Source organism: Drosophila busckii, chromosome 2L (assembly GCF_011750605.1).
Source record: "Drosophila busckii strain San Diego stock center, stock number 13000-0081.31 chromosome 2L, ASM1175060v1, whole genome shotgun sequence".
In the NCBI taxonomy this organism is placed as follows: Eukaryota; Metazoa; Arthropoda; class Insecta; order Diptera; family Drosophilidae; genus Drosophila; species Drosophila busckii.
In genome coordinates this window covers 18,162,443-18,187,161 of record NC_046604.1, presented here as the reverse complement: position 1 = coordinate 18,187,161, position 24,719 = coordinate 18,162,443, and the positions used below count along the sequence as shown (strand labels likewise).

The 24,719-nt window shown below is 38.5% G+C and overlaps 6 protein-coding genes across 8 annotated transcripts; 5 read left to right on the top strand and 1 right to left on the bottom strand.

Annotated features, from left to right (window-relative positions):
- Window positions 1-1,888: 1,888 nt before the first annotated feature.
- Window positions 1,889-11,890, top strand: LOC108597178 (thrombospondin type-1 domain-containing protein 4). 2 transcript variants are annotated; one of them, XM_033294500.1, is made up of 9 exons: window positions 1,889-1,941; window positions 2,003-2,463; window positions 5,945-6,129; window positions 6,207-6,370; window positions 9,519-9,720; window positions 9,771-9,952; window positions 10,002-11,006; window positions 11,058-11,208; window positions 11,471-11,890. In XM_033294500.1, exons 2-9 carry the CDS (start codon window positions 2,252-2,254, stop codon window positions 11,605-11,607), a joined length of 2,238 nt encoding a protein of 745 aa, XP_033150391.1. In that variant the 5' UTR covers window positions 1,889-1,941; window positions 2,003-2,251; the 3' UTR covers window positions 11,608-11,890. The 2 variants fall into 2 exon arrangements, with proteins under 2 accessions (XP_033150391.1, XP_017839089.1); XM_017983600.2 differs by lacking the exons at window positions 1,889-1,941; window positions 2,003-2,463; window positions 5,945-6,129; window positions 6,207-6,370 and adding exons at window positions 6,842-6,921; window positions 9,289-9,419 and having other exon boundaries at window positions 11,471-11,885.
- On the top strand, window positions 3,830-4,777 carry LOC117134944. The gene is made up of 2 exons (XM_033294506.1): window positions 3,830-3,946; window positions 4,010-4,777. The coding sequence occupies exons 1-2, from the start codon at window positions 3,899-3,901 to the stop codon at window positions 4,688-4,690; spliced, it is 729 nt and encodes a 242-aa protein (XP_033150397.1). The 5' UTR covers window positions 3,830-3,898; the 3' UTR covers window positions 4,691-4,777.
- A 95-nt stretch (window positions 11,891-11,985) lies between the features above and the next one.
- On the top strand, window positions 11,986-12,533 carry LOC108605595. The gene has a single exon (XM_017995373.1). The coding sequence runs from the start codon at window positions 11,997-11,999 to the stop codon at window positions 12,507-12,509; it is 513 nt and encodes a 170-aa protein (XP_017850862.1). The 5' UTR covers window positions 11,986-11,996; the 3' UTR covers window positions 12,510-12,533.
- A 254-nt stretch (window positions 12,534-12,787) lies between these two features.
- On the top strand, window positions 12,788-14,685 carry LOC108605473 (pickpocket protein 28). The gene is made up of 9 exons (XM_017995164.1): window positions 12,788-12,916; window positions 12,965-13,114; window positions 13,170-13,671; window positions 13,727-13,845; window positions 13,906-14,060; window positions 14,114-14,176; window positions 14,229-14,335; window positions 14,391-14,505; window positions 14,556-14,685. The coding sequence occupies exons 1-9, from the start codon at window positions 12,789-12,791 to the stop codon at window positions 14,669-14,671; spliced, it is 1,455 nt and encodes a 484-aa protein (XP_017850653.1). The 5' UTR covers window position 12,788; the 3' UTR covers window positions 14,672-14,685.
- Window positions 14,686-15,229: 544 nt separating this feature from the next.
- Window positions 15,230-19,623, top strand: LOC108608236 (lysosomal alpha-mannosidase). 2 transcript variants are annotated; one of them, XM_017999524.1, is made up of 10 exons: window positions 15,230-15,463; window positions 15,748-16,118; window positions 16,174-16,379; window positions 16,439-16,575; window positions 16,869-17,002; window positions 17,077-17,717; window positions 17,773-17,993; window positions 18,045-18,456; window positions 18,507-18,949; window positions 19,002-19,623. In XM_017999524.1, exons 1-10 carry the CDS (start codon window positions 15,347-15,349, stop codon window positions 19,542-19,544), a joined length of 3,225 nt encoding a protein of 1,074 aa, XP_017855013.1. In that variant the 5' UTR covers window positions 15,230-15,346; the 3' UTR covers window positions 19,545-19,623. The 2 variants fall into 2 exon arrangements, with proteins under 2 accessions (XP_017855013.1, XP_017855012.1); XM_017999523.1 differs by lacking the exon at window positions 16,869-17,002 and adding an exon at window positions 16,637-16,770.
- LOC108608239 (RNA pseudouridylate synthase domain-containing protein 2) lies at window positions 19,580-23,386 on the bottom strand. Its single transcript, XM_017999525.1, has 9 exons — window positions 23,098-23,386; window positions 21,227-21,386; window positions 20,939-21,161; window positions 20,795-20,882; window positions 20,512-20,732; window positions 20,263-20,453; window positions 19,958-20,205; window positions 19,743-19,898; window positions 19,580-19,689 (listed from the first exon to the last, which is right to left on the bottom strand). Exons 1-9 carry the CDS (start codon window positions 23,326-23,328, stop codon window positions 19,624-19,626), a joined length of 1,584 nt encoding a protein of 527 aa, XP_017855014.1. The 5' UTR covers window positions 23,329-23,386; the 3' UTR covers window positions 19,580-19,623.
- Between the last annotated feature and the right edge of the window lie 1,333 nt (window positions 23,387-24,719).

Here is a 24,719-nt window from a genome sequence, read left to right as displayed (position 1 = left end):
ATGTTATATTTATTTTTAAATAGCCTGCAGTACACTAAAGTGTATTAGCTACCTTTGCACTACTTTGTGTATAGTAAAGCGACAGTTGCTAAAGCAAAGAAGTGTTGTAAAGTAGCGCAAAGTTGAAAACTTTACCAGCCCGCACATAATTTTATTTATTAGGTATATTTTTTTTTATTATGAAATATTTCTTTACATTTTTCTTTTAACTAGCTAACAGCACATAACTTATTATTCTATAGACCGCAAAGGTTATTGGTTCTGCTCTATATATCCATAATCTATACAAGATGCTACCAAAAGTAGCGTTACCAAAAAAATAAAAATAAAAACACATATGCCACATAAAAATTGTGACAGTTCTCAAACATTCACTTTGAAAATTAAACACCATGAAGGTCAATAGTATTACTATTTTTGGATGATCTATTTAACATAGCGAGACAAACAAATATTTTTGTGCATTCTTTATAAATAAATACGTGTGTGTGTGTGTGTGTTTAGATTTGCATGACTGTGAGAGCTGTACACACCCTAAACAAGCTGCTGGGGGGCTCAAAAAAAAACCAAAAAAAAAAAAAATAATAGAAAAAAATTATTTAACGATAGCAGCAACTGTTTGAGGCTGTTGTATTCACTATCGTTGAATGTTGCTACTTCTTTGTATAGAATTTTTTTTAGCATGGTCACGGGCGATTTGCTGGGCTTGATATAGTACAAGCATTAGCAGCAGTTGCTATGACTAACTTGTAGTTATAAATGCTATTTAGATATTTATGCAAAACCTCAACGAACTTTGCTGATGCGCTTTGCTGATAATATGCGCGCTTTTCAACCCGAAAATTTGTAAGCTATCGCCAATATTCAATCTACATACAAATATATATATATATAGACACATACGCAGCTAATTTGTTGCGCAGCTGGTGGACAGCGGGGGAGTGGGGGCAGCTTCGAGTTATTCAGACAATTTGCCAATGTAAATGCTTCGTAGCCAATAGTTGCTGAGCCTGAGCCTCAGTCCCAGAGCTTCGAAAAAACTGTTTTTGAGCTCATTATAAATGAGAAATGGGCGTGTCAAAATGCTCGTCGCACAGTTGGCGCAAATTACGAGCAGATTAATGATCAACATGTTTCAATGCGTTCATTCTATACATATATGTGTATGTGTGTGTGCTTGTTTGTGTGTGTGTAAAGCTCAGCTATGCGTAAAAGCATCCGCAATGTGAAATAATCTATGTACACACACACACACACACACGCACATCATTTAGTTACACACTTAATTATATACAGTTTTTAATAGTTTAGCATTTTCGTTGAATTTTTTATTTATACTATTTAAGCTGTTTAATCAATTAAATGAATTATAGTTTGGTTAGACAAATTTAATTGTATTAGCATTAAAAATTAATACATCAAATATTAAACTCTTTTGTTATAATTTTTAAATGATTGTGTGTTAATTTATTAACATTAAAAATGAATAACACAAAAAATTAATAAACTTGTATATTTTTGTATTATAATTTATTTATTGTTTATACTTTTATCTATAGCTGCGTGCGCTGAACTTTTATCTTTTAATTTTTATAGCTTACTTAATAATAAAATAAAATAAGGCACATGCTTTGACGCTAGCTAGGGATTATGTAATTAAATTTACTGCGCTATGTTATCTTAAGTCATAAAAACTTTAGTGGGTGGTATTCAACTCTTTATAAACTAAACTTGCTTTACTATTTGCAGCTTCTTATTTAACTACCTATGTATTTTAAACGTACTATAAATGCAAAACAATGGCAAATTATATTTATTTAATGACGTAAGTAGCTCAACAAATTATTAAAGCGCAGCTTTAATTACTAATTAATTAATTACAGCATTTGCCTAGTGCTTGCAGTATTAAGTCAATTGATTCTAGCGGATGAACGCATAAAGGTAAGTTTGGCATTTAAAATAAATATTTAAAAAATATTAATAAATTTAATTTCTATAACAGAAACATCAAGAGTGGCTCAAGCGACATAAACTTAAGACAGAGAAACAAAAGTATACCAAATGGAAATACAATTTGGAGTTTGACAAGCTTTGGCAGCCAGCCAATCAAACTAGCCGTAGTAATGAAGTGTACGTGGAAAACGAAACCGTAAGCTCCAAACTAAACCCAGCACTGGAGCTAACACCAACGAATGCAACTATCATAAGCACAACAAGCGAAATAAACGAGGCGAAGACAACCGCAGAGCCGATGCAGCCAACAACCAAAGCTTTATATAGGCCAAGTTCAACAACAACAACAACAACCACAACAACAACGCCCAAAGTTATAACAACAACAACAAAGCGCGCCAAGCCCAAGTCGCGTCCCTTTCCACGCTGGACCAACTGGGGTGACTACTCCGATTGCTCCCGCAGCTGTGGCGGCGGAATTATGCAGCAAACGCGTCGCTGCATTGATCGGTAAGTCTATAAACAATTCCATGAAATCGATTTGGCGTATTTAAATTTTCCATTTGTTTGTTTTCTGGCTGTTTATTGCGATGATTAGCAATTTTAATTTAATGACGTCAAGCACTGACCCTCTAAACCACAAAGTCTAGACATTAATGCAGCCAGTAGTGACAAATTTGGCTATTTAGGAGGCTGGTCACGCCTTTTTGTGGTTTATCTTGATGTGCGTGTCGCTCAGTCAACAAATCTTTATGCATTTATTTATTATAGCAAGGAAGTAAACTTAATTTTTATTACATTATGCCTTATATTTTACTTGTTCAGCTTTTGTAAAGTCAAAACTGGTTATTGCCTTGACGATTTGTTGTTTTTTTTTTTGGCTAAAAAGGTTTTTGCTTGGAAAAAAGTAATGCATGCTAATTATATTGTCAACATTTGAAACGTATTTACTGTTTATATTTGGCCAACTAAACTACAAAGCAACGCACTCAAAGCTAACTATGCTAGCCAAAGGGTATTTCATAGTCGTGCCTTTAGTTTGTTTTTTAAACTCATGCACATAAATAAACAATTTAGTTGTTGCTGCTTAAGTTAATTATTGATTTAACTAATCTACTTTGTGTGCTGTGCCATTGTCAAAACTCATAAAAATCAAAAGAAACACAAAAAAAAAGAGGCAAAAATTTAAAACCAGTCTAAATCTAAGTAAAAGAAATTTCAAATTATTGCTGAAATAGAAATTGTGTTAGGGAATAAATAAATATTTAAACAAAACCCAAATACATGCATATTGGCTAAAATATATATTCAATCTATATAGAATGCTGTGCACATTTACATCTAAATTAACTTTTCATTTTTTTAGCTACATTCTAAAAGTTACGTATAGCTAACGGTTAACATAAACATTTATATTTTTAATATAAAAGGAATAGTTCAAGCAGCTTGCTACAAAATTTTCTAATCTTATAAATTATTTTTAACAGATTTTTGCACAAATTATTGCAATTGCCTGAGCTTAGCTAAGCAAACTTATTTATTTCCAAGTAACTTTACTGCATTTTTTAATGTCTTAAGCCTATATTTAAATGGTTGATTTATGTTTCAACTACTATATAGTATATATTAGCCTTGCATACCTCAAATGCAACGTTCTCAGTTTGTCATACGTGTCGCTGTGGACTTGTTTTGAGTTGAAGAGAAATCTGAACAAGGCAACAAATAGAAGGTTTTATCCGAACAATGCGAGACTTTGTCTGTCTGTGTGTGCGTGTGTGTGTGCGTGTTGACCAACGACTAATAAAAAACACCAAAAAATCCCCCAATATGCAGAATGGTCGGGGTTTACTATAAATACGAGCTTGGCGACTTTATCAGTCGTGAGTTTCCGGCCAACAATACGCTCGACTAGACGCGCTTAAGCTTTAAGTTTTAAACAAATAAAATGACTAAATTAGTACTGATCTGTCTGCTGTCGCTGGCACTTGTCCAGGTAGGTCTCAAACTGTACCGAAGCGTTTAGTGCGCTGTTAACTAACAAGGACTTTGCTTCAAGTGCGCGCTGTCCGAGAATCCTGCCGAGGCGCTGAATCAGCACATACGCGTGCAGCTGCAGGAGTATGAAAAGTTCCTGGCCAACGACGATGGCTCCCACAAGGAGGAACTGCAGAAGCTCATCAAGATCTACGAGTCGGCGCTGAAGACCGAGGACTTTGCCGAGAAGGAGACCATTGTCAAGGGTGTGACCGCGCAGTTCTCTGCCGAGTTTGGCGCCTTTGTGCAGCTGCAGCTGCAGATGGATCAGCTTGCTGAGGATATCAAGTCTGCCATTGGCTTCTATAAGACCATCGATGCCTCGTTCAAGGCTGATGCCGACAAGGCTATTGCCGATCTGCAGGCTATGGAGCAGATGACCGACTTCGAGGCCAAGAAGAATGCTTTCCTCAATCTGCAAACGACTTTCAGACCCGAGTTTGTCGAGTTCCTCAAGAAGGACTCGCTGCCCAAGATCATGCTGGATCTGCAGAACTCCATTCAGTTCTTCGAGACGCTGCTGGCCGCCGATGCCAACATCAAGTTCGCCAGCGAGATTGCGGCACTGAAGGCTCAGGCCCAGGCTGCCATGGCCGAGAATGTGAGCATTGATGATAAGCAGAAGGCTCTGTTCGAGATCACCAACCCGTCCAATGCCGAGCTCTACGAGTTCCTGCAGAAGAAATTCATCGAAGCTAACTAAGCTGCCTGCGAAATCGATTGATTCCATTCGATTCGATTTCCCATTCATTGCTCATTACTATAACTAAACTATTTGTGTGTGTTAATAAATTAAATTAAAATATATATATGTGTGGAAAGCTTAATTTATATGCTGCTGTTGCTTATTTATGATTGCGTGGGAATTTATTTGAATGCCCCCCCCCAGGCCCCACACAAAAGTTCAAGTACTTTATTCAGTTAGCTACAGTCCATTCAATTCAAATTTATAGAAAAGTGTGGGAGCTTGTTTTTAAATTTAGACAGACAGACAAACAAGCAATTAATTAATCAAAGCGCAAGCTGTTTAAGATGTTTTGATTAAAAGAAAATTAATAAATAAATATAAGGTGCAACAAGTGGACGCAACCTTTGTATACACTTTCACTAGAGCATCGCAGCAAGCACACGCATGCACTCACAAACACATACACACAAAATACCCAACGCGTCACAGCTCCTTTTCGCTGTAGCGTCAGCAGCGACGGCGCCGCCTGCGTCGGCAGCGACGTTTGTACGTTGTAAATACTAAAAATTGAAATGTAAATAATTCCCAAGTTATTTATCTGATCGTTCTGAAATTTTTGACATCTGTCAAAACAATATTTGGCGTATTTGTGGTTTATTTCAGATGTTTTATTTATATTTTTTTAATGGTGTAATCAGTTATTTCGAATTGCGAGAAGGGTGAGGAAGGAGAACCTACATAAAAAATTTGGTTGCTCTATATCTTATAGTTGTTTGTCTTGCTGATCAAGAATATATATACTTTGTTGGGTCTGCCACGCCTCCTTCTCCCTGTTACATACATTTGCACAACTTCATAATACCCTTTTCCATTTTTTACAAAAATTTCAAATTGTATAAAAATTATAAATAAAATGTGACACTAAAATATTTAAATTGGCAAAATTGAAACATTTTCTATTTGGCATTGGTGTGAAGAAATATATTTAAACTAAAAGCAATTTATATATTTTTTTAAATTTTTATATATTTATTTATAAAGAGTTAACAATTAATTTAAGTTAAGATATATTTAATATTTTCTTATTTATGTATAGGTAAGTTAATCTAGTTAAGGTTAAATTATATAAGCTGATATAGATTAGAATTTTAAGAAATTTTAGAATATTTAATGTTTGATGGAACTCTATTGGGTTGGATTTGAATGGATTTTATCACTTAAGCATATTAAACTTAAAACTTAAACTGAATTTAAACCAATTTTTTGCAGCAATCCCTCCACTGGCAAAATCTTTACTGGCGACACTTGTGTGGGACTTTCCAAGCGCTATCAGCTGTGCAACGATCAGCCATGTCCAGCTGGAGCTGGCGACAATTTTCGTGGCGAGCAATGTGCGGCCTACAACAAAGTTGACTTTCAAGGTCAGCAATATAGCTGGGAGCCGTATATAAAAGGTATAGCTTTAAATTGATGTGACAAGTACAGTAGACACACGTTTAATGCGCTGTCGCACTCTCTTTACGCTTATCAGACGATGCGGAGTGCGAATTGAATTGTAAGCCCATGGGCATGAAATACTTTGCCACACTGAATGATACCGTTATTGATGGAACACCTTGTCAGCGACCTGCGGAATATTATCGCACCCAGTCCAGCGCTTGGAGTCGCGCTATGTGTGTCGATGGCATATGCAAGGTGAATGTTACAATAAACTATACACATAATAGTAGTTAGTTACAAGCGATTAGTTAACAAACAAAACTGGCTATCAAACGAACGAACGAACAGTAGTAGCCATTAACTAATAACTTGATGCTATACACATGTATGTGCGTGTGAGTGTGTGTGTGCCCAATCGAATTACAATTCCAGCTCACAATCTAAATTAGAGCATTTATGCGTGTTTCTGATTAGAATATTTAAACATCTTGATATGCTTAAGGCACAGGCGCCAGTCGAAACTCTTTGAATTAAAAGTAGCTAAGAGCAATTGTTCATAGCTGTGCATGTATGTGTGATCAATACATACGCACAAGACAAGTGTTGCCTTTTGTGCCTCTTTCTGCGGCTGTGTGTGCGTAAGTTATGAAAAACTCTTTAGAAATAAATGATTCGCTTTGCCGAATATTTTAGTTAGCTATCCGAATCGAAGCTCGCAGCACACGCGTATTCTCCGTATCTCGATATCGAATCGCGCGCACGTATTTCTCACATCGTCGGAAAATCAAACAAAATAAATATATAGCGTACAGGTTTCCTAACATTAATGACAATCGAATTGGCATAAATTATGCTTAATTGCTTTTAGGCCAACTGCATATAAATGTTGTTCATTGGTCTTGAAAAAAATATTGATTTATTTATAATTATTGTTATTGCTACAAATTATTTGCAGCTTGATTTCAATAGTTATTAACTGTATGTGCGCATAAATTGCGGTTTATTACTGCAATTATATTTCCATTTTGTTTAACACTCAATGTGTGTGTGTGTGTTTGTTTTATAACTCTAACTTACCCTGCAAATAATTTCAAAAAAGTGCCTGACAACAAAGCAGCAAAAAGTAAAATATTTGAATCAGTCAAAAATTGATATTTGGGTATTTCCCATGAGACCGCTATAAAAAATTGTATTTATTTATTTTTTGTCAAACATTGGCATGTATAATAAATCTGTAGTTCCTTCTTGAACTAGCACAAAAAGAACTTGACATTATCTTTAATTGAACTTATCTTAGGCTTTTACTTTTCTTACATTTCCTGTTAAATTTTTGCAATTACAAATTTCCATACTTTTCTTTTCCTTTGCAATTAATGCAAAACACTTGAAAAATTGCGTACTACTTGAAATGCCAAGACAAGACAAGACAAGTGAACATATATATGTTTATATTGTAATCTCATGACATGCATTAACCTAATGTACTATATGCCTAAATACTTTGTAGACTTTAATTAGAAACATTTTGCGGCCTGCTGTAAAGCAAATTTGAATTGAAATTAATTTAATAAGAATTTACGTCATAAGCATGCGTCAGCTTAATACACTTTATGATATATAATTTCATTTTGCGCAAAAAAATTATTTAGAAAAATGCAACAGCTTGTCAAGAGCACACTAAAGAGATTATGAATACATATAGATATAATGCATAAAGACTTTTAGTTTTATAGCATTTTAATGTCTTAGTCAGCGCTTTGTTTAGACTCAACGGCCATAGACACTCGATTTTATGGATACAATCTTAATAAAAATTGGTTCATCTCAACGTAGATTGTTTTGTTTTTAGCATGTGTTAATGCTATTTGAATTTATAATTTTTGCTGTTTTTAAAAAGCATATTTTACTGTTTTTTATTAATTAAAGCTTTCTTTGCGGGCAATTGTCTCTTGGTTTAGCAATAAAAACACAAAAAAAAAAGAAAGCGCTAAGTGGCTAATAAAATTTCTATTTGACGGCTGCTGACAATTCAAGAGCCACAAAATAAACATAAGGAAGCTGTCAAACGAGACAAAGTCATTGAAAAGTTGCTAATATTTATGCACAATTTAGAACTGGCTGCTTGACTTGCTTCAAGATATCCATCGAGTGTCATTAAAATAAATGCGTATAATTTTTTAATTAGTCTCGAATGCCAAAAAGCAGACAATAGAATTTTTATAGCTAACGCATTTAGTTCTAGCCAACAAAAGTATGCAATAGATTTTATGAAATGGAGAGTTAAATAGTTCTAAACAAAATTTAGATTGCAATTTTAATTGTTTTAACTGCTGCTTTTGTTGCTGTTATTTATTGTTGTGCAATATTTTTAATTTTATTTTTATGCTAGCTGAAAATATTTTTCTCATAATTTTTCACATTCATATTTAGCTACTATTGGCTACAAATGTGTTTAATTTATTTTTAAAAAGTTACAAACATATTTAAAACTTTACTTTCATCAAGCTTTGGTTATTTTCGAACTATTTAAAATGTTTCACTGTTTACTTAAATGCTTTACAAATTATTTTAATTCTTTGCTTTGGTGTCTTACCAAAATTTTCAAATTAATTTTTAGCTAGAAATGAGTTTAATTTATTTTTAATGTGTTAGGCTGCTGCTTATATTTAAAATGTAACTTTTATCAAGCTTTGGCTAACTTCAAACTATTTAAAATATTTTCTCAGTATACTTGTATGATTTAAAAATTATTTTAATACTTTGCTTTGCAACAAAATACTCTTCTGGCTTCAAAATTCGCGTGGTATTTGTATAAAAAGCATTTTAATCTTTGCGACTCTGCGCGCATCGTAAACAAGACGCTGGAAGTTGTGTAGGCCTAAAGCAAAAAACTGCAACCAAATGCTGTTCAGCTTCAGTTGTTGGCCATTAAAGACAGCGCTATCTGTGGCTTGGTAATGGTAATGGTGTTGTATGACACATTCGTAATCTGGCCAACAGTCGCACTCTCAGCCACTCAGCGATCAGCCAATTTACAACTTTATCACAGCTACCAAACACATTGGCCAGTCTATTAGCCCAAAGAGCGCGGAAGTATAAATTTCAGATGCTTTATGCGCTTAGCAATTGATATGCTTTTTGATTTATTTATGCTTTGCCTTTTGTTTACACAGTTTGGTATTAAGCATTTGTCTAAATTGTTTATTTAGTGCACTTAGCACACGAATACGTAAACAAAAGTTCAATTAAATTATAATTAACTGCAACTATGCGTGAGTTGTGGCATTTGCTGTTTATATGGCTGGTGAGTCTATATAAGTGTATTAAGAAATATTAAAATTAGGCAATGCCAACAGCATGAGATGCTGTAAATTATAAAAATTTAATACAAATTTATTTACAGGCCGTATTGTCCAATGGCTCCATCAAAGGTTTCTATGCCAATAGCGGTTCGGTAAGCTGTGGCGGGCTGCTCTGTCGTCCTGTTACTGGCATCTTTACCAGAGATCCACTGCCAGAGGAGGCTTATGTGCATGTAGCCAACATACCCGCTGGTGCCTCCAATATATCCATAACCGAACTCAAGAATAGCCCAAATTTGCTTGGTAAGCGCGCCCATAATTTATGCAAACTTAAACTTTAAAAATTTGTTTAGTGCTGCGCACAAATGAGGAGAAGAATGTATTCAATGGCGACAATGTAGCATCTGAGAGTGGTTTATATGAAGCAGTGGGCGCCAGCTTTGATTATCATCGCATTGATGGCATGCAGCATGGCGAGGGCGTCACCGAATGGATTACCAGCATGGGCCCCATAAAGGAAGCCATCGAACTTTTGGTAAGCGCAACAAATAATTTATTTATTTATTTACTAATTGCTATTGCAGGTTTATAGCAATGGCTTGAATCCTGGCATTAAGTACGAGTATCTGCTGCCTATTGTTAGCGACTCGGAGGAGAATGAATTGTCGCTGGAGAGCAGCGATGGCTTTTTGAAGTCTGGCGCTGTTAGCGACGATGGCAGCAGCTCGAGCAGCACGCGGCTCAGACGCCGCAAGTTTAACTGGAAGGTGGTAGGCTTTAGTCCTTGCACCAAGTCCTGCGGCGGCGGCACACAAGCGCCCATAGTACGCTGTGCTCGCGAGAATCCTGTGCGCTACTATTCGCAGCGTCGCTGCAGTCACTCGGAGAAGCCTGTGCTCAACGAGAATCTGCTGCACTGCAACACGCAGCCGTGTCCTGCTTACTGGCGCTTGGATGAGTGGAGCGAGTGTCGTTGTCAGCATGGCGAGGCGCTGCGTCGACGCGAGTTGAGCTGCGTGCAGGAGCTTGCCTCAGGCATTGTTATACATGTGGACAAGGCTGCGTGCATGGAGGAGCAGCCGCCCAGCGAGAAGCCCTGCGAGTGCCCCAAGACGCGGCGTCGCAACAACTCGGCGCGCTATCGCATGCAGGACAACAGGAGCGGGAACGGCACGCATCTGCAGCGCTATAAGACAGCCAAGCTGGCGGGCGAGGCTGTCTGGCTGATGTCCGACTGGAATCAGTACTGCTCCGCTGCTTGTGGCAGCGGCATTGAGCATCGCACCATCTTCTGCGATCGGCCCAAGAACAAAGCGGAGCGCTGCGAGCCACGCGATACGCCCGACAATCGTCGTCCTTGTGAGCGCAATGCCTGCGAGCTGGGTGACTGGTTTGCTGGTCCCTGGGCGCCCTGCAATGGCGACTGCTTCAATCTAACGCGCAGTCGTCACATACTTTGCATTAAGAATCAGCTAATAACAGAGGATGAGGAGTGCAAGGCGGAGCTGAAGCCGCAGGCCACCGAAAGCTGCTCGCATGAGGAAGTGGAGTACTGTGCGCCACGCTGGCACTACTCCGAGTGGTCGGAGGTAAGTTAAGCTAAGCCCATTTATAAGTTAATTAATCATTTCCCTTTGCAGTGCACCAAATCCTGCGATGGCGGCACTCAGCGCCGCAGCGTCAAGTGCTTGGAATACGATGAGCGACTAAATGCGCTGCGAGAATCGAACAAGTGCAGATATGCCATAAGAGAGTCCATCTATCGTCCTTGCAATGCCAACAAATGCGCAGGTACAAGTAAAATTAAGCAGCAAATACAGTTGAGCAGTAATTAGAATTAACTAAATTATTTAGACATAGAAAACATAGAAAGGATAAATAGGAATACAAAGTTAGAACGAAATATTATGAAAATTGAGCTACAAGCTCATTACTGCTTCAACATTAAGTTAACTTAAATATTCCGAATTTGTTATCAAGCAAAAAACTTTTGTGAATCCTTTATATGTTTTGTTTAATTATTCTAATGCATTTGTAAATCTTTTCTTAACAGATCTAATCAACGAACTGCAAAGTGATGATGCCAATGTCTGCAAGGATAATTTCCCCAACTGCCGTTGGGCGGTGCAGGCGAAACTCTGCAGCTACGATTATTATAGAAACAATTGCTGTAATTCCTGCACACAATGAAACATTAAAATTGCAAACAATCAAACTAAATTTTTGCTTTATTTAATAGCATAAACAATATATTTAGCGTGAACTGTATGCAATACACACACACACACACAGACACATGCATAGACACAACAATTCTCAGTGTGAATTACGCATTTACATTTTAATTAATAACTATAAACTTAAGCGCATTACAGTGAATACGTAAAACAACAAAAAATGTACTAAAATTTCTCACACAACAAACAAACATTATACGTATATAATTAAACAAATTATGTTGAGCTTATGTTAGCTACAAGATACTTATTAAAATAATTTCTTTAAAATTGTTTGTAGTTTTATTTACGCTGCGTATGCGTAATATGTAGCTTTGCATTTTACTTCAGTGATAAACAAGCATGAAAGCTGATTGTAAATATAATTTAAAAGCCAAGCGCTGCAGCAAATGGTTCAACAATGTTTGCTCTGCTTGTCGTGCGCGTTTTCATCGCCGGCATGCCAAGGATGCACTGCAGCAGGACAGGCTAAAGCTGCTCACAGCGGAGGAGTGCTATGCAGCTATGAAAAGAGATTCAGACGGCGCTGGCGAGCCGGATGCAGATGAAGAAATTTGGTGGAAAGTGCCAGTTATATTGCTCATAATTGCCTCCATACTTGCCATACTTATGCTAATCTGTTTGCTATGTCAACGTTTTGTCAAGGAGCTGCCACAGTTACTGCCACAGCACGTTGACTTCGCTGTATGTGCTACCAATGAAAACCAACAGCCCAAGCCAGCAAAGTCGTCAATTGCTTCAGCTGACAATAAAAATAAACCAAAGCGCAAACGCTGTTGCTCCTTCATGTCCAAGTCTAAAAGTAATATAGTTAGCTCCAGCAGCTATGTCAGAGATGATTCATACCTGCGCTAAAATTGTTACAAACTAGACCTAATAATTGGCCAAATATATAACAAGTAACAATAAAGTTAAATAACAAATGCAAATGCATTTTTGCTGTTCAGTTGCGGGCACGCAAACAAATTTGTCAATGCCAAAGCACAACTAGGACATATGCTAGCTTCAACTATATATAACTATATATACAAATAATAAATATGCCCTTTAAGCTATTAAATACAGCATAGCGCACTTATATAAGGCAGTGTTTAAACCATTTTGGGCTTAAACTTTAAATTGAGCTGCAGCAAAATGTTTGGCATATTATATCGCTTTAAATGGTCACGGCTAATACTAAATTATATAGAGCTTTACTTTAATAACTGCTGCATACATGGATTTCGTTATTTGGTGCTCACAGTGCTGCTAATTTTAGAGCGGTGCGTATTATTATTATGCTCAATCTAAGACTAAGTTGTAAATTTCAGACTGCTTTGGTTAATACTGCTGGTAGTATCGGTTTACTTCTGCATTATATCCTGTTTATCTTCTGTGGATCGCTTTAAGCACAAGAGCACGCATATTGGCCTGGAGCGCAACTACTATCACTGGAATACCTCACTGCCCAGCATAACTGTGTATGTATCGATAGTATCGATAGCTGCTTATAATATTAATTGCTATTTTATGCAGTTGCCCCATGCAGCGCTTGAATGAAAGTCTTTTCAGCAAATATTGTCGTCAGCATGGCATTAGAGAAAAGTTTAAAATAGAGCTTTGGAACTTTTTGGAGAACTTGGCCAATTCCACTTACTTTAACTTTGATCGCATACCAGTCTATGACAGCATAGATAGCACGCTAGATCAGCTAAACATACACCCCGAGCAGTATATGGAACTGATTTATAATCTTACCTTCGATGGCACCTATGAGCCAATTGAAAGACAACGCATACATTGTACTGATGGACAGATTCATATAGGAGTTAGACAGGTGCTCACCGAATATGGCATATGCTATTTAAGTAATTCCTATTTGAGCGAGGAATATAGCTCGCGTTATTTTATATTTGGGCTGTATCCGGAGTATAACAAATATTTGCATGCAAATCGTTTTGTGCAAGTTAAAATTGGCACATTTTTTGAAAAGGATGTGGGCTTTACTATAATGGGCTTTGATACAGAAGCAATTGATGTAAGTAATTATTAGTTTATAATTATTAACATTTAATTGTTTATTACAATTACAGACCTATATGCATTCACCTTTTGAGGTAATGAAAGTGGATAATAATTTTGGTTATACAGTCGAGGGCACTTCGTATGAACCCGAAAGCGAGGAAATCACTGCTGATGCAAATTTAGAAAAGTGAGCTTATGTTAATACAATCTATTATATTAGTTAGCAGCTCTTATTATTTTATTTTAGGGAAGCTAGCATTTCACAGCGAAAATGTCGTTTCTATCACGAGTCTAACCTGACACATTTTCCTATCTATACGCGTAATATTTGCCAGCAGGAATGTCGTCTCAATTTGGCTTATAAAATTTGTCGCTGCATTCCACACTTTTATCCCAATAACAGTAGGTTTTAACTATATACAACCTGCATTTATTTAAAACAATTTTATTTGCAGTACGCAATCCTAAACCTGTTTGCAACTATAGAGTACTCAAATCCTGCTTTCCTAAGCATGCTAGTAAGTTTTACGATAGTAAAAGCGCTTTTAAATATTTTAGCATTTTTTTTAGGTTTTTTTCTAAAACTTTACGAAGAAGATAGTAAACATGAAGAACCTGCTGCCTGCTATTGTGAGCAAAACTGTCGCGATGCTGTTATCAAAACTAAACAGCCACAGGTACTTTAATTTTATGTAACTTTTAATTAATTACTTATTTATAAACAATTGTTAGGCTATGCGTGGCACTAGGCAGCTGCTTGGCAGCTTGGGCAGTTCTTTATTGGTAAATAGCTGGCCACGCAATCGACTAAAGCGGCAGGTTATATTTTCATTTACAGATCTTTTAGGTAAGTGTTTGTAACATGTATTAATTTATTTATAAACAAAACTATTACAGTTTCCATTGGCGGCACTGCGGGTCTGTATTTGGGTTTCAGTGTGCTAGGTCTGGTGGAATTTATTTATTTCTTTACGTTGCGCTTAGTATGGCATATGATTGGCTATAAAATTTAAATATTTATTCTAAATAAAAAACAATGCTTGCTGTGTTACCTCAACTCTCTTTTAATCTTTTTCGTTTGCATTGCATAGACTAACAAAGCAGCTGTGACGTCACGCGCTCACAGTTCATATTGACAAACAACTGTCTCAATAATTATTGCATTGCTCTTTGTGCAAGAGTTCTTATCACTAAAATGCATGCAGAGTGCACACATGCATATATGTACATGACTGTGTATGTGTGTGCATGCCCAAGTCAGAGAGCACAGCGTTGAGCTGTTAGCTGAGCGCAGAGCGACTGCGCTGCTGAGCGCCGAATTGCATTACTTAAGCCAACACTCGCGCTCATAATACAATAATACAAGGTAGCGGACTGCACTCTTCTTTTTGAGTGTGTGGGTACTTAGCTCCATTCGCTCTCGCTCACGCCGTATACAAAACGAAAAGAGCGAGAAAGCAGCAAAAAGGAAGAAGAAGCAAAGTAACCTAAGAGCACAGTCCGCTACCTTGTATTATTGTATCATGAGCCGGCCCACTACACTTTGGCGCTCAGTTCTTTTCAAGCTGTGCTCGCGTGCGGACGTCAAGTGCGCCCTGCTAAATTAAATTTAATTGTGTATACTCTTATCGCTGTGAAAAGAAGAACTTTGCTTTGCATCCAATTAGGTTATGCGATAAACAATTGTAATGTTTAACAATATTCGCGCTTGGCTAGCACTATTATTTATATCTAGTGCAACAATTAATTATGCGGAACTGCGGCATATTAGAAAAACAGACCCCGAAGCGAAATGTGGATATGCGGTGAGTGATAATTCTTACATATGTAATTGTGTGTGTGTGTAGAATTATAATTGCGCTTTGCTTGAAAAGATAACGCGAAATTGAGAATTTAGAGGCAAGTACAAGTGCCGGCAAATTAGCTACAGTGAGCACTTAATAAAGTGCGCAGCTGTAAATTGTATACATACGAGTGAAATGAAAACCAACAACACACATTACTTATCAGCAAACTAGAAAAATCACAATATTTTTTTTATTAGTACTTTTTGCAAGCTGTGTTTATTTTTTATAATTTATTTTTGCAGAGCTGTCATCCAACGAAACCCAATATGTTGAATGTGCATCTTGTTGCACATACGCATGATGACGTAGGCTGGCTTAAAACAGTCGATCAATATTATTATGGCAGTGAAACGCTTATACAAAAAGCTGGAGTGCAATATATAATTGATTCGGTGGTGGCTTCGCTGCTTAAAGATCCAGCGAAGCGCTTTATCTATGTGGAGTCGGCGTTCTTCTTCAAGTGGTGGAAAGAGCAAACACCAGAGCTGCAAGAACAGGTTAAGATGTTGGTCAACGAGGGCAGACTGGAGTTCATTGGCGGCGCTTGGAGCATGAACGATGAGGCGACAACGCATTATCAAAGCACAATCGATCAGTTTGCATGGGGCTTGCGGTAAGTACAACAAATATATGTTTATAATATTGTTGACTTTTGTTTATAACAATAGCAAGCTCAATGACACCTTTGGCGAGTGTGGACGTCCGCGTGTGGGCTGGCAAATCGATCCGTTTGGACATTCCAGAGAGATGGCTTCAATGTTTGCGCAAATGGGATTCGATGGCATGTTCTTTGGTCGCCTGGACTATCAGGATAAGGACGAGCGCTTGATGACAAAGAAAGCTGAAATGATATGGCATGGCTCAGCTAATTTGGGTAAGCTATATTACATTTATTTAACTACGGACTAAGCTTAACAATTATTGTTTGTGTAGCTGAAAAAGCGGATTTGTTTACTGGCGCTTTGTACAATAATTATCAAGCGCCTCCAGGTTTTTGCTTTGATATACTCTGCGCCGATCAGCCCATTATAGATGGCAAGCATAGTCCCGATAATAATGTAAAGCAAAAGGTAAGTAGCTTGGCATATAATACAATTATTTTAACAACTGCCACACTAAATTTTGCATTAGGTTGATACTTTTATTGATTTTGTTGAGAAACAAAGTAACTATTATCGCACTGACAATATCATCATAACCATGGGTGGTGATTTTACTTATCAAGCTGCTCAGATTTATTACAAGAATCTGGACAAACTAATACGGTAAACTACTAATAAACATTTGGCATGCTTTTAACCAAAACCCCTAACTACTAAAGTTTTAAATCTTTACTAAGATTTGCATAACTTTGATTGCCTAGATTGATGCATTCTTTGAGTTTGTTACTAAAATGTCCAAAGGCTATCGTACGCCCAATTTGTTAATAACAATGGGTGAAGATTTCCATTACCAAAACGCTGATATGTGGTATAAAAATCTGGATAAATTAATAAAGTGAGTAGGGGAGTTTGTGTTAAAAGCAGCGCCAAAGTTAGTTAGGTAAATATTTATGCATAAACAAATTCTAGATACGCAAATGAACGTCAAGCAAATGGCTCCAACATTAATTTGCTTTACTCCACGCCCTCGTGCTATTTGAAATCGCTGCATGACGCCGGCATCTCTTGGCCCACCAAGAGCGACGACTTCTTTCCCTACGCCTCCGATCCGCATGCCTACTGGACAGGTTACTTCAGCTCACGGCCCACGCTCAAGCGCTACGAACGCGATGGCAATCATTTTCTACAAGTATGCAAACAGTTGGGTGCATTGACTCCCAAGCAGTCGCCCGAGTTTGAAGCACATTTGGGATTCATGCGTGAGACCATGGGCATAATGCAACACCATGATGCAGTAACAGGCACAGAGAAGCAAAAGGTGGCGCTGGACTATGCCAAGCGCTTGAGTGTGGCCATACGCGCTTGTGGCGCCAATATGAGAAACATATTGAACACTTTATCCTTGGGCAGCAAACAGAATGAGCTGGACGGCAGCAAGAACAATGTGCTGGAGTTTAAAACTTGCACTTTGCTAAACATAAGCAGCTGCTCGGTGAGCGAAACAAATGAAAGATTTGCTCTGACGCTTTATAATCCATTGGCGCATAGCACAAATGAATATGTGAGAATACCTGTTCCGGATTACAAGTATATAGTGCTGGATCATGCAGGTAAACAGTCAAGCAAATGACACTTAGGACACTTAATAGCTTATATTTCCTTTAGGCAAGCGTGTGCCCACTCAAGTTGTACCCGTGCCCAAGGCTCTTATACAAATCAAACACCGCAAGTCCAGCGCTGCCTTTGAGCTCGTCTTCCAAGCTACGCAGCTGCCGCCTGTAGGTTATAAGACTTACTATATAGAAAAGAACAGCAATGCAACAAGAAGCTTGGCGCCCACAGCTATGCCCAAGAAGTCCTCCAGCTACACCAGCATAGGCAATAAGGTAAGCACTGCAGGCTCAAGCCGTACGAAGTTTAATTTTGTTTACTTTCAGCAAATCAAACTCACTTTTGATACCAATGGCTTTCTTTCACAAGTGACAGCGGATGAAATGACGCGCATGATTAGCCAGGAGTTTCTATACTACGAAGCTGCTGTAGGCGACAATAGAGAGTTCCTCAATCGCTCGTCTGGCGCTTACATATTCCGTCCGTATAAAAACAAATATCACTTTGCTGCAGATCAAGTGGACATTGTTGTATACAAAGGCGACTTGGTGCAGGAAGTGCATCAGCAGTTTAATGAATGGATAAGTCAAGTGGTGCGTGTTTATAGCGATAGCAATCATGCGGAGTTTGAGTGGCTAGTGGGTCCCATACCCATTGATGATAAAATGGGCAAGGAGGTTATAACGCGCTTCAATTCGGATATTGAGTCCAATGGCATATTCTATACCGATTCCAATGGTGAGTGGAGCTTACATTTGTGTATATAATTATTAAAAACTTTTGTTTAGGACGCGAAATGCTGAAGCGTCAGCGTGATCATCGGGATAGTTGGTATGTGCGCATACATGAAGCAGTTTCGGGCAACTATTATCCAGTTACAGCTAAGATTGCTTTGGAGGACAAGTTGGCACGCATGGCTATACTAACAGACAGAGCTCAGGGCGGCAGCTCACTCAAAGATGGCGCGCTTGAGTTAATGGTGCATCGTCGCCTGCTGCATGACGATGCCTTCGGTGTGGATGAGTCCTTGAATGAAACCGAATATGGCGCTGGCTTAATAGCGCGTGGCAAGCATCATCTATTTGTTGGACAATCGCATTTGCGGCCAAGCATATCGCTGCAGGCGCTGGAGCGTGTAGCGCAGCTGGAAACGCTGCTGCCCAGCTGGAGATTCTTTAGCAATATGTCGGCATTTAGTTCAACACAATGGTTAAGCAAGTTTAAAAATATGGTAAGTCAGCAAATTGTTTAAAGACTTTAATTAATTTCACTATAAATTGCAGTACACTGGCATTGCCTCAGCGCTGCCCAAGCATATACATCTGCTTACGCTGGAGCCTTGGCACCACAATGAGCTGCTGGTGCGCTTCGAGCACATACTGGAGCAACAAGATGATCCAATTTTATCCAAATACGTGCAGTTTAATGTGCGCGATGTGCTTAGCGGCTTCAATATACAGAATATGCGTGAAACCACTTTGGATGGCAATGCGTGGTTAGATGAACATCAGCGTCTACAGTTTGTGCCGGATGCTGCAGGCGAGGATTACAATTCTTATGCTACATTTAGCAGAGCTGCCAAGTCCGTGCACTTGCTGCGTGCGGACAAACCGCAACTGGATGCACTCTACTCCAGCGAAGCGCTGCCAGCAGGTCCATTGGCAGCCGAAAGCAATCGCATCAAGCGCAGTGTAGAGTCCAAGCACTTTACCATGCATCGCGGTGGCGCTCATATGCATAGCAAGCCAGTCAAGCAGGCACAGGATAAATATTTAATCGAATTGAGTCCCATGGAAATACGCACATTTGTTGTATACTTGGGTTAACTTTATATACAATTGATATATATACAATAAATAATTGCAAACTATTTATTGCAATGCTAACACTTAAGTATTTTGTACATTATGCTGCGATTTTATCCACAAAAGCCCAGCTGGGCAGCTTGGTTTCATACGACCAGCCAATGCCCTGTAAATATTATTAGATTTATTTAAAGCTCACATATATAACTTAGTCGTTACCTTATATTTCCACGCATGTAAATACATTACCAAGTCCTTTGGCTGTGGCTCACGATATGTTATTTTGCATTCATTGCAATTTGGATCTGTAGTGAGTTTAGCTGCATTATAGCAGCTATCAGGCTCATCATGTCCAGTTTGTGTAGCAACATTATGCTGCAAGCATAAATACAAAAATGTAGCTTAACAATCAATTAACTATATTAACTATTTACTTCAAGCAACGTCTTAGGCGCTACAGCTGTGGCCACCACTTGGACTGGACTGCTAAGCGCAACATCATTGTCTTGAGCTAAGGGCAGCTGCACTTCACCCTCAATGCCCAGCCAATTTTCTGCATTGTGTATATTAATTAAATCATTAATAAGCTGCTGGCTCGTCTTGCCGCCTGTGTCGCCGCCGCGTCCTTTTAAAGGACCAAACACTTCATGATTGTACAGCGGATCATTTAAAATGGGAAAGCCTGCAAGGATAAGTCTACATTAGTTAAAGTAGTTTAGCATATGAACTAATTACTTGCCCAAATATTGCAAATGCACGCGTATCTGATGCATGCGTCCAGTCAGCGGCTTACATTGTACAATGCTATAGTTGTCCGCTTGTGCCAACTTCTTGAACGTTGTCTTGCAGTCCTTGCCCTTGGCACTTACTCTACAAACGCCTATTTTATAGCTTACAACTTCTATGGGTTCATTACATTCAATTAGACCGCTAAAAGCAAAACAAAATTAATGCTATATAAAGCTAGCAAACAAAAGCTTGCGCCTACTCTGGAAAATGTCCTTCAACGCGACAAACATATTCCTTTTGCACTTGTCTATTGCGTATTTGTTGCTCCAGCTCACGTGCCTTCTCCTTGGTGCGTCCAAAGAGCAGCAAGCCTGAAGTCAAGCGATCCAAGCGATGTATTGTAAGCAGATTTCTTAGATTAAACTCCTTGGCTAATATAAATATAGCTGTGTTGTGCCTATAACGTCCACAGGGATGCACCTAAGCAACAAAAATTGCAATTACAATTTAATTATAAGCTTATGCATAATAAACTCAGTTACCGGTATTGAAGCTGGCTTATTAACTACAACTATATGTTCATCCATATGCACTATGCTAATTGGTTGAGCTGTGACCGGAACTTCATGTCTGTAAATTAAAAAGTTAAGCGCAGTCATAAGCAGTTTAATTAGTTATTAGTTTACCTGTGCACCGTATTGGCAAGCAAATCATTATGCTTTAGTTTATAATCTATGGGCACCTGTTCATGGTTAACAGTCAATGTGCCCGCCTCAATGCTGCGCTTGTATTCCTCCGGCGGCTGTGCGCGAAACTCACGTGAGAACACATCTAAAATGCTTTCGCCCACCCAACGGCCCTTTGTGAAGGTGGTGAAGGTAAAGAAATAAGGATAAACCTTGCGCAAACCTGCAAGTTACGCATGACTATAGCATCTACATATAAAGCAGTCAATTATAATATGTAATGCTTACTATTTTCTATATAATAAGATGTTTCATCATAGCGCTCCTCATTGAATCCAGGTCGTGTAGCTTTTAGTTCTTTAGTATCAACTTTGGCTTTCTTTTTAGCTGGCGCAGCAGGTGATTCTATAGTAATTGGCGCTTTGCGTTTTTCGGGCAATTGAGCTGGCTGTAATGAGAGAGAAAAGATCTTTAAGCAGCACTTGTTGTCAAAGCAAGATTCAAGACACAGACACAGGCCAACTTAAACTTCTTCTTGACCCAATTTTAAGTTGGCTGAGTAGCTTTTCATCATCTACAACAACTGCAAGCAGCAAAGAACTTTAAGAGACCGTTAAACAGCCCCACAGCAGCCGCCACAACAACAAGCTGGAGTTGAAGTTTCTAATGAATATAAAAATATACGATAGAGAGCTATAACAAACCGAAATTGTCATCATAAAACAGCGTTCAGTGCTCGTATCGTATCTTAGAGAAAGACGCAGACAGACGGACGGACGGATGGACGGACTGGCACACAAACAATCACGTTGACACACCGCAAGGACTACCTCTGGGGTCCTGGGCGGCAAGCCAAGCAAATGTGTATAAAGGCTGCATTCAAGAACAAAACACAAAAACAAAACACGTAACGGGAATAACAAAACAGCTTGTGAAAACACACACACACATACACACTTATACATGTAGACACCAAGACACATTTGACATTCTCTATTTTAATGTGTAGACTCATTTCTTATTTCAATAGCCGCCAGTACGAGCAGACACACTTCTAGATGCCACACATACATACGTACATATCCTTCTCTCTCTCTCTGTGAGTGTGTGTGTGTGTTAGCAGCTTTAAATGCAAGTGACACAATAGGCGCATAATGGAAGACAAAAACATTTGGAGCAATTTACTTTTCAAACAGCCCTGGCAAATAGTATGACTACTTAAAAAACTACGGCACGGACATGGACATGGTTACGGGACACTGGCACTGCCACTGAGACTTGCGACTGATAATTGCGGAAGCGTCAGGTTGTGCTTTGCCCACTTTGCCAAGGAGCAGCAGCAGCAGCTCCGCTCAAAACGCAAGCAAAACGACGAAAGGCACTCTTGAAACACGCTCGCCAAAAAGGAAAATGGCAAAATGAGAAATAATTATGCCAAATCCGCGGTTAAAATATGGAAGGTAAACGACGTCTAACAAACGCCATAAGCTGTCGGCTAACCAGCTACAACTACAGCTCTGGAGCTCCAGCCAAGCCCAAACAAAAGGTAAGCTACCCACAATATAATAGTGGAGCGTGGGGGCGAGAGATGTGGGTGGCTGGTTGGTAGCTACAAATGTGTAAGAGTTTATTTAGTGGTTGACATAAGCTACACTACAACTCAGCGCCTAATGGATGCCCATCCTGGCTGGCTGCCTGCCTGACAAACAGCAGCAGGAACAACAGTCAAGGAGTAAAGAGCGGCAGCGACAGTTTTCCTTGCTTTATTAAAAGCTTCCTGCCATTGATATGCTATATAGGCGACAACTGACTGACAGCATTTAAAGCGTATTAGCCGCAAGCGTTGCCTTTTGAAAAATTCATTAAACTGAGGCTGGACACAAGCGGATGGCGAAACTATTTTAAATATTTAAATCGATATGCGGCATCAATAGATTGCAGCTCTTATTTTTCTATTGTGCATAGGATACAAAGCCTTTATAAGCTCGTGTATATAATACAAAGATTTGTATTAGAAATGTTGTCTATTTGTTTTTATGCTATTCATCGTAGACTAAAGAATCTGCGTTTTTAATTAAATCTACGCATTGACTAAGGTAAATTGCATTTATATTAGCAGCAGTTGCTAACAATGCTTTTATGATTAGAGCTTTACTTACTGGACTCTCACGATCATCATTGGCATCACTATCATGTATCCACACACACTCCTTGCCTTCAACAGCTTTATCTTCAGCAGCAACAGTTGCTGTCGCATCAACAGCAGCATCAGCCGCATTTGGTTGGTTGTCTTGCAAAGCAGCTTGGAAAAGAAATATATTCTTTATATCCGCAGTGTGCTCATCTCCATGTTGCGTTTGCACATGTCGTTGACTCCTGGGCAATGTCATAATTGGCCAATTAAGACTCTTATTGCTTTTGATTTTCGCGTTAATAAGACGTCGCGACAAGAACTGTAAACAACAAAACAAAAACAACAACATCAACACGTGTGCGGCAAAAGCGAAAACACAAACATGTGAAAAACAACAAACGTACACATAAATCACTCGAATTTAATTATTAAAACAACACTTGCCAATTGTAATAAGCGTTGGGCGTTATGCAAGCACTTCATAGAGTATTTAATTTATAATAAATTAGTCTTTTAGCTGCAACCGTAACAAAAACAAAGTAAACAGCAGCGGTTCGATAATAACATTAAGCTGATTCGCCTATCGAACTGTGCTATCGGCTCAGCTGGTTCATTTCGCTCAGTTGCCCAAAAGAGCGCAACACATTGGCGGTTATTTTCAAAAAATCCAATTGGCAACTGTCGTGCTTGTGATTTAAGCTAATTGAAATGTAGATAAACAAACAAATTGTGTGCATTCAGCTACTATTTTTATGCAACACTATTGCAGTTATTGCACATATAAAATAAAACTAAAAGTTGTAGTTTGCCTAACCAGTAGATGTAATTATTCATATAGTTTATATCTGTTCAGCGTTTACCTTGGCTAAGGCGCATAAAATGTAAATTTCAATTGACAGCGCAAAACAGGTTTCAATTGAGTTGGGGTTTTTCAAAATTTATGTAAGAATGTCTATCTAACTTTTATGCACTTATCTTAGTAACTAACTATTTAGTTAGCATTAAATACAATCTGAGTCGCTAGAGGATAGATTTTCATAATGGAAAACACACCTTTGCAATTACACACAAACATACATATGTGTACATATAAATCCCACGGATAAACATATAAATATTTGTATATAGAAGATTTTGCTCACAATATTGTTTGTAAACACGCAGCAGTAGCTGTGGGTAGTTTTTACAGTTTTATATAGTTTTTGATGAGGAAGCGTGATGTCGTCATTTCTAACTTTTTTCCCCTGTCCAGGTGAAAAGTCAATTTACAACACACACACATACTTAGTTGTTGTGGCTTAAGCGTGTGTGTGTGTGTCTACGCATACTAAGAATGTTTATAAAAAATATGTAATCGGTGAGCGCGCACACCTACAAAATATCGTGCTGATTTAATCACTTTCTTCGTTGGCACCAGCAAAATGCCAACTTTTACTCTCCGTCCTATATGCACGCACACTAACCACCGCTCAGCGCCGCCGCCCGCCCGCCCGCACACATTGATTATCCAAGAAGCGAGAGCCTTATGGCCAGTGGCCATTAAATGTTGCCCTAAATAAGGCAAGCCTTTTTTTTTTTTTGGTCGCCTTATAGCCAGTGAGTTGTTGGCTTTACAGAAGGATGTTGTGTAGTTTTCGTGACCGAGTG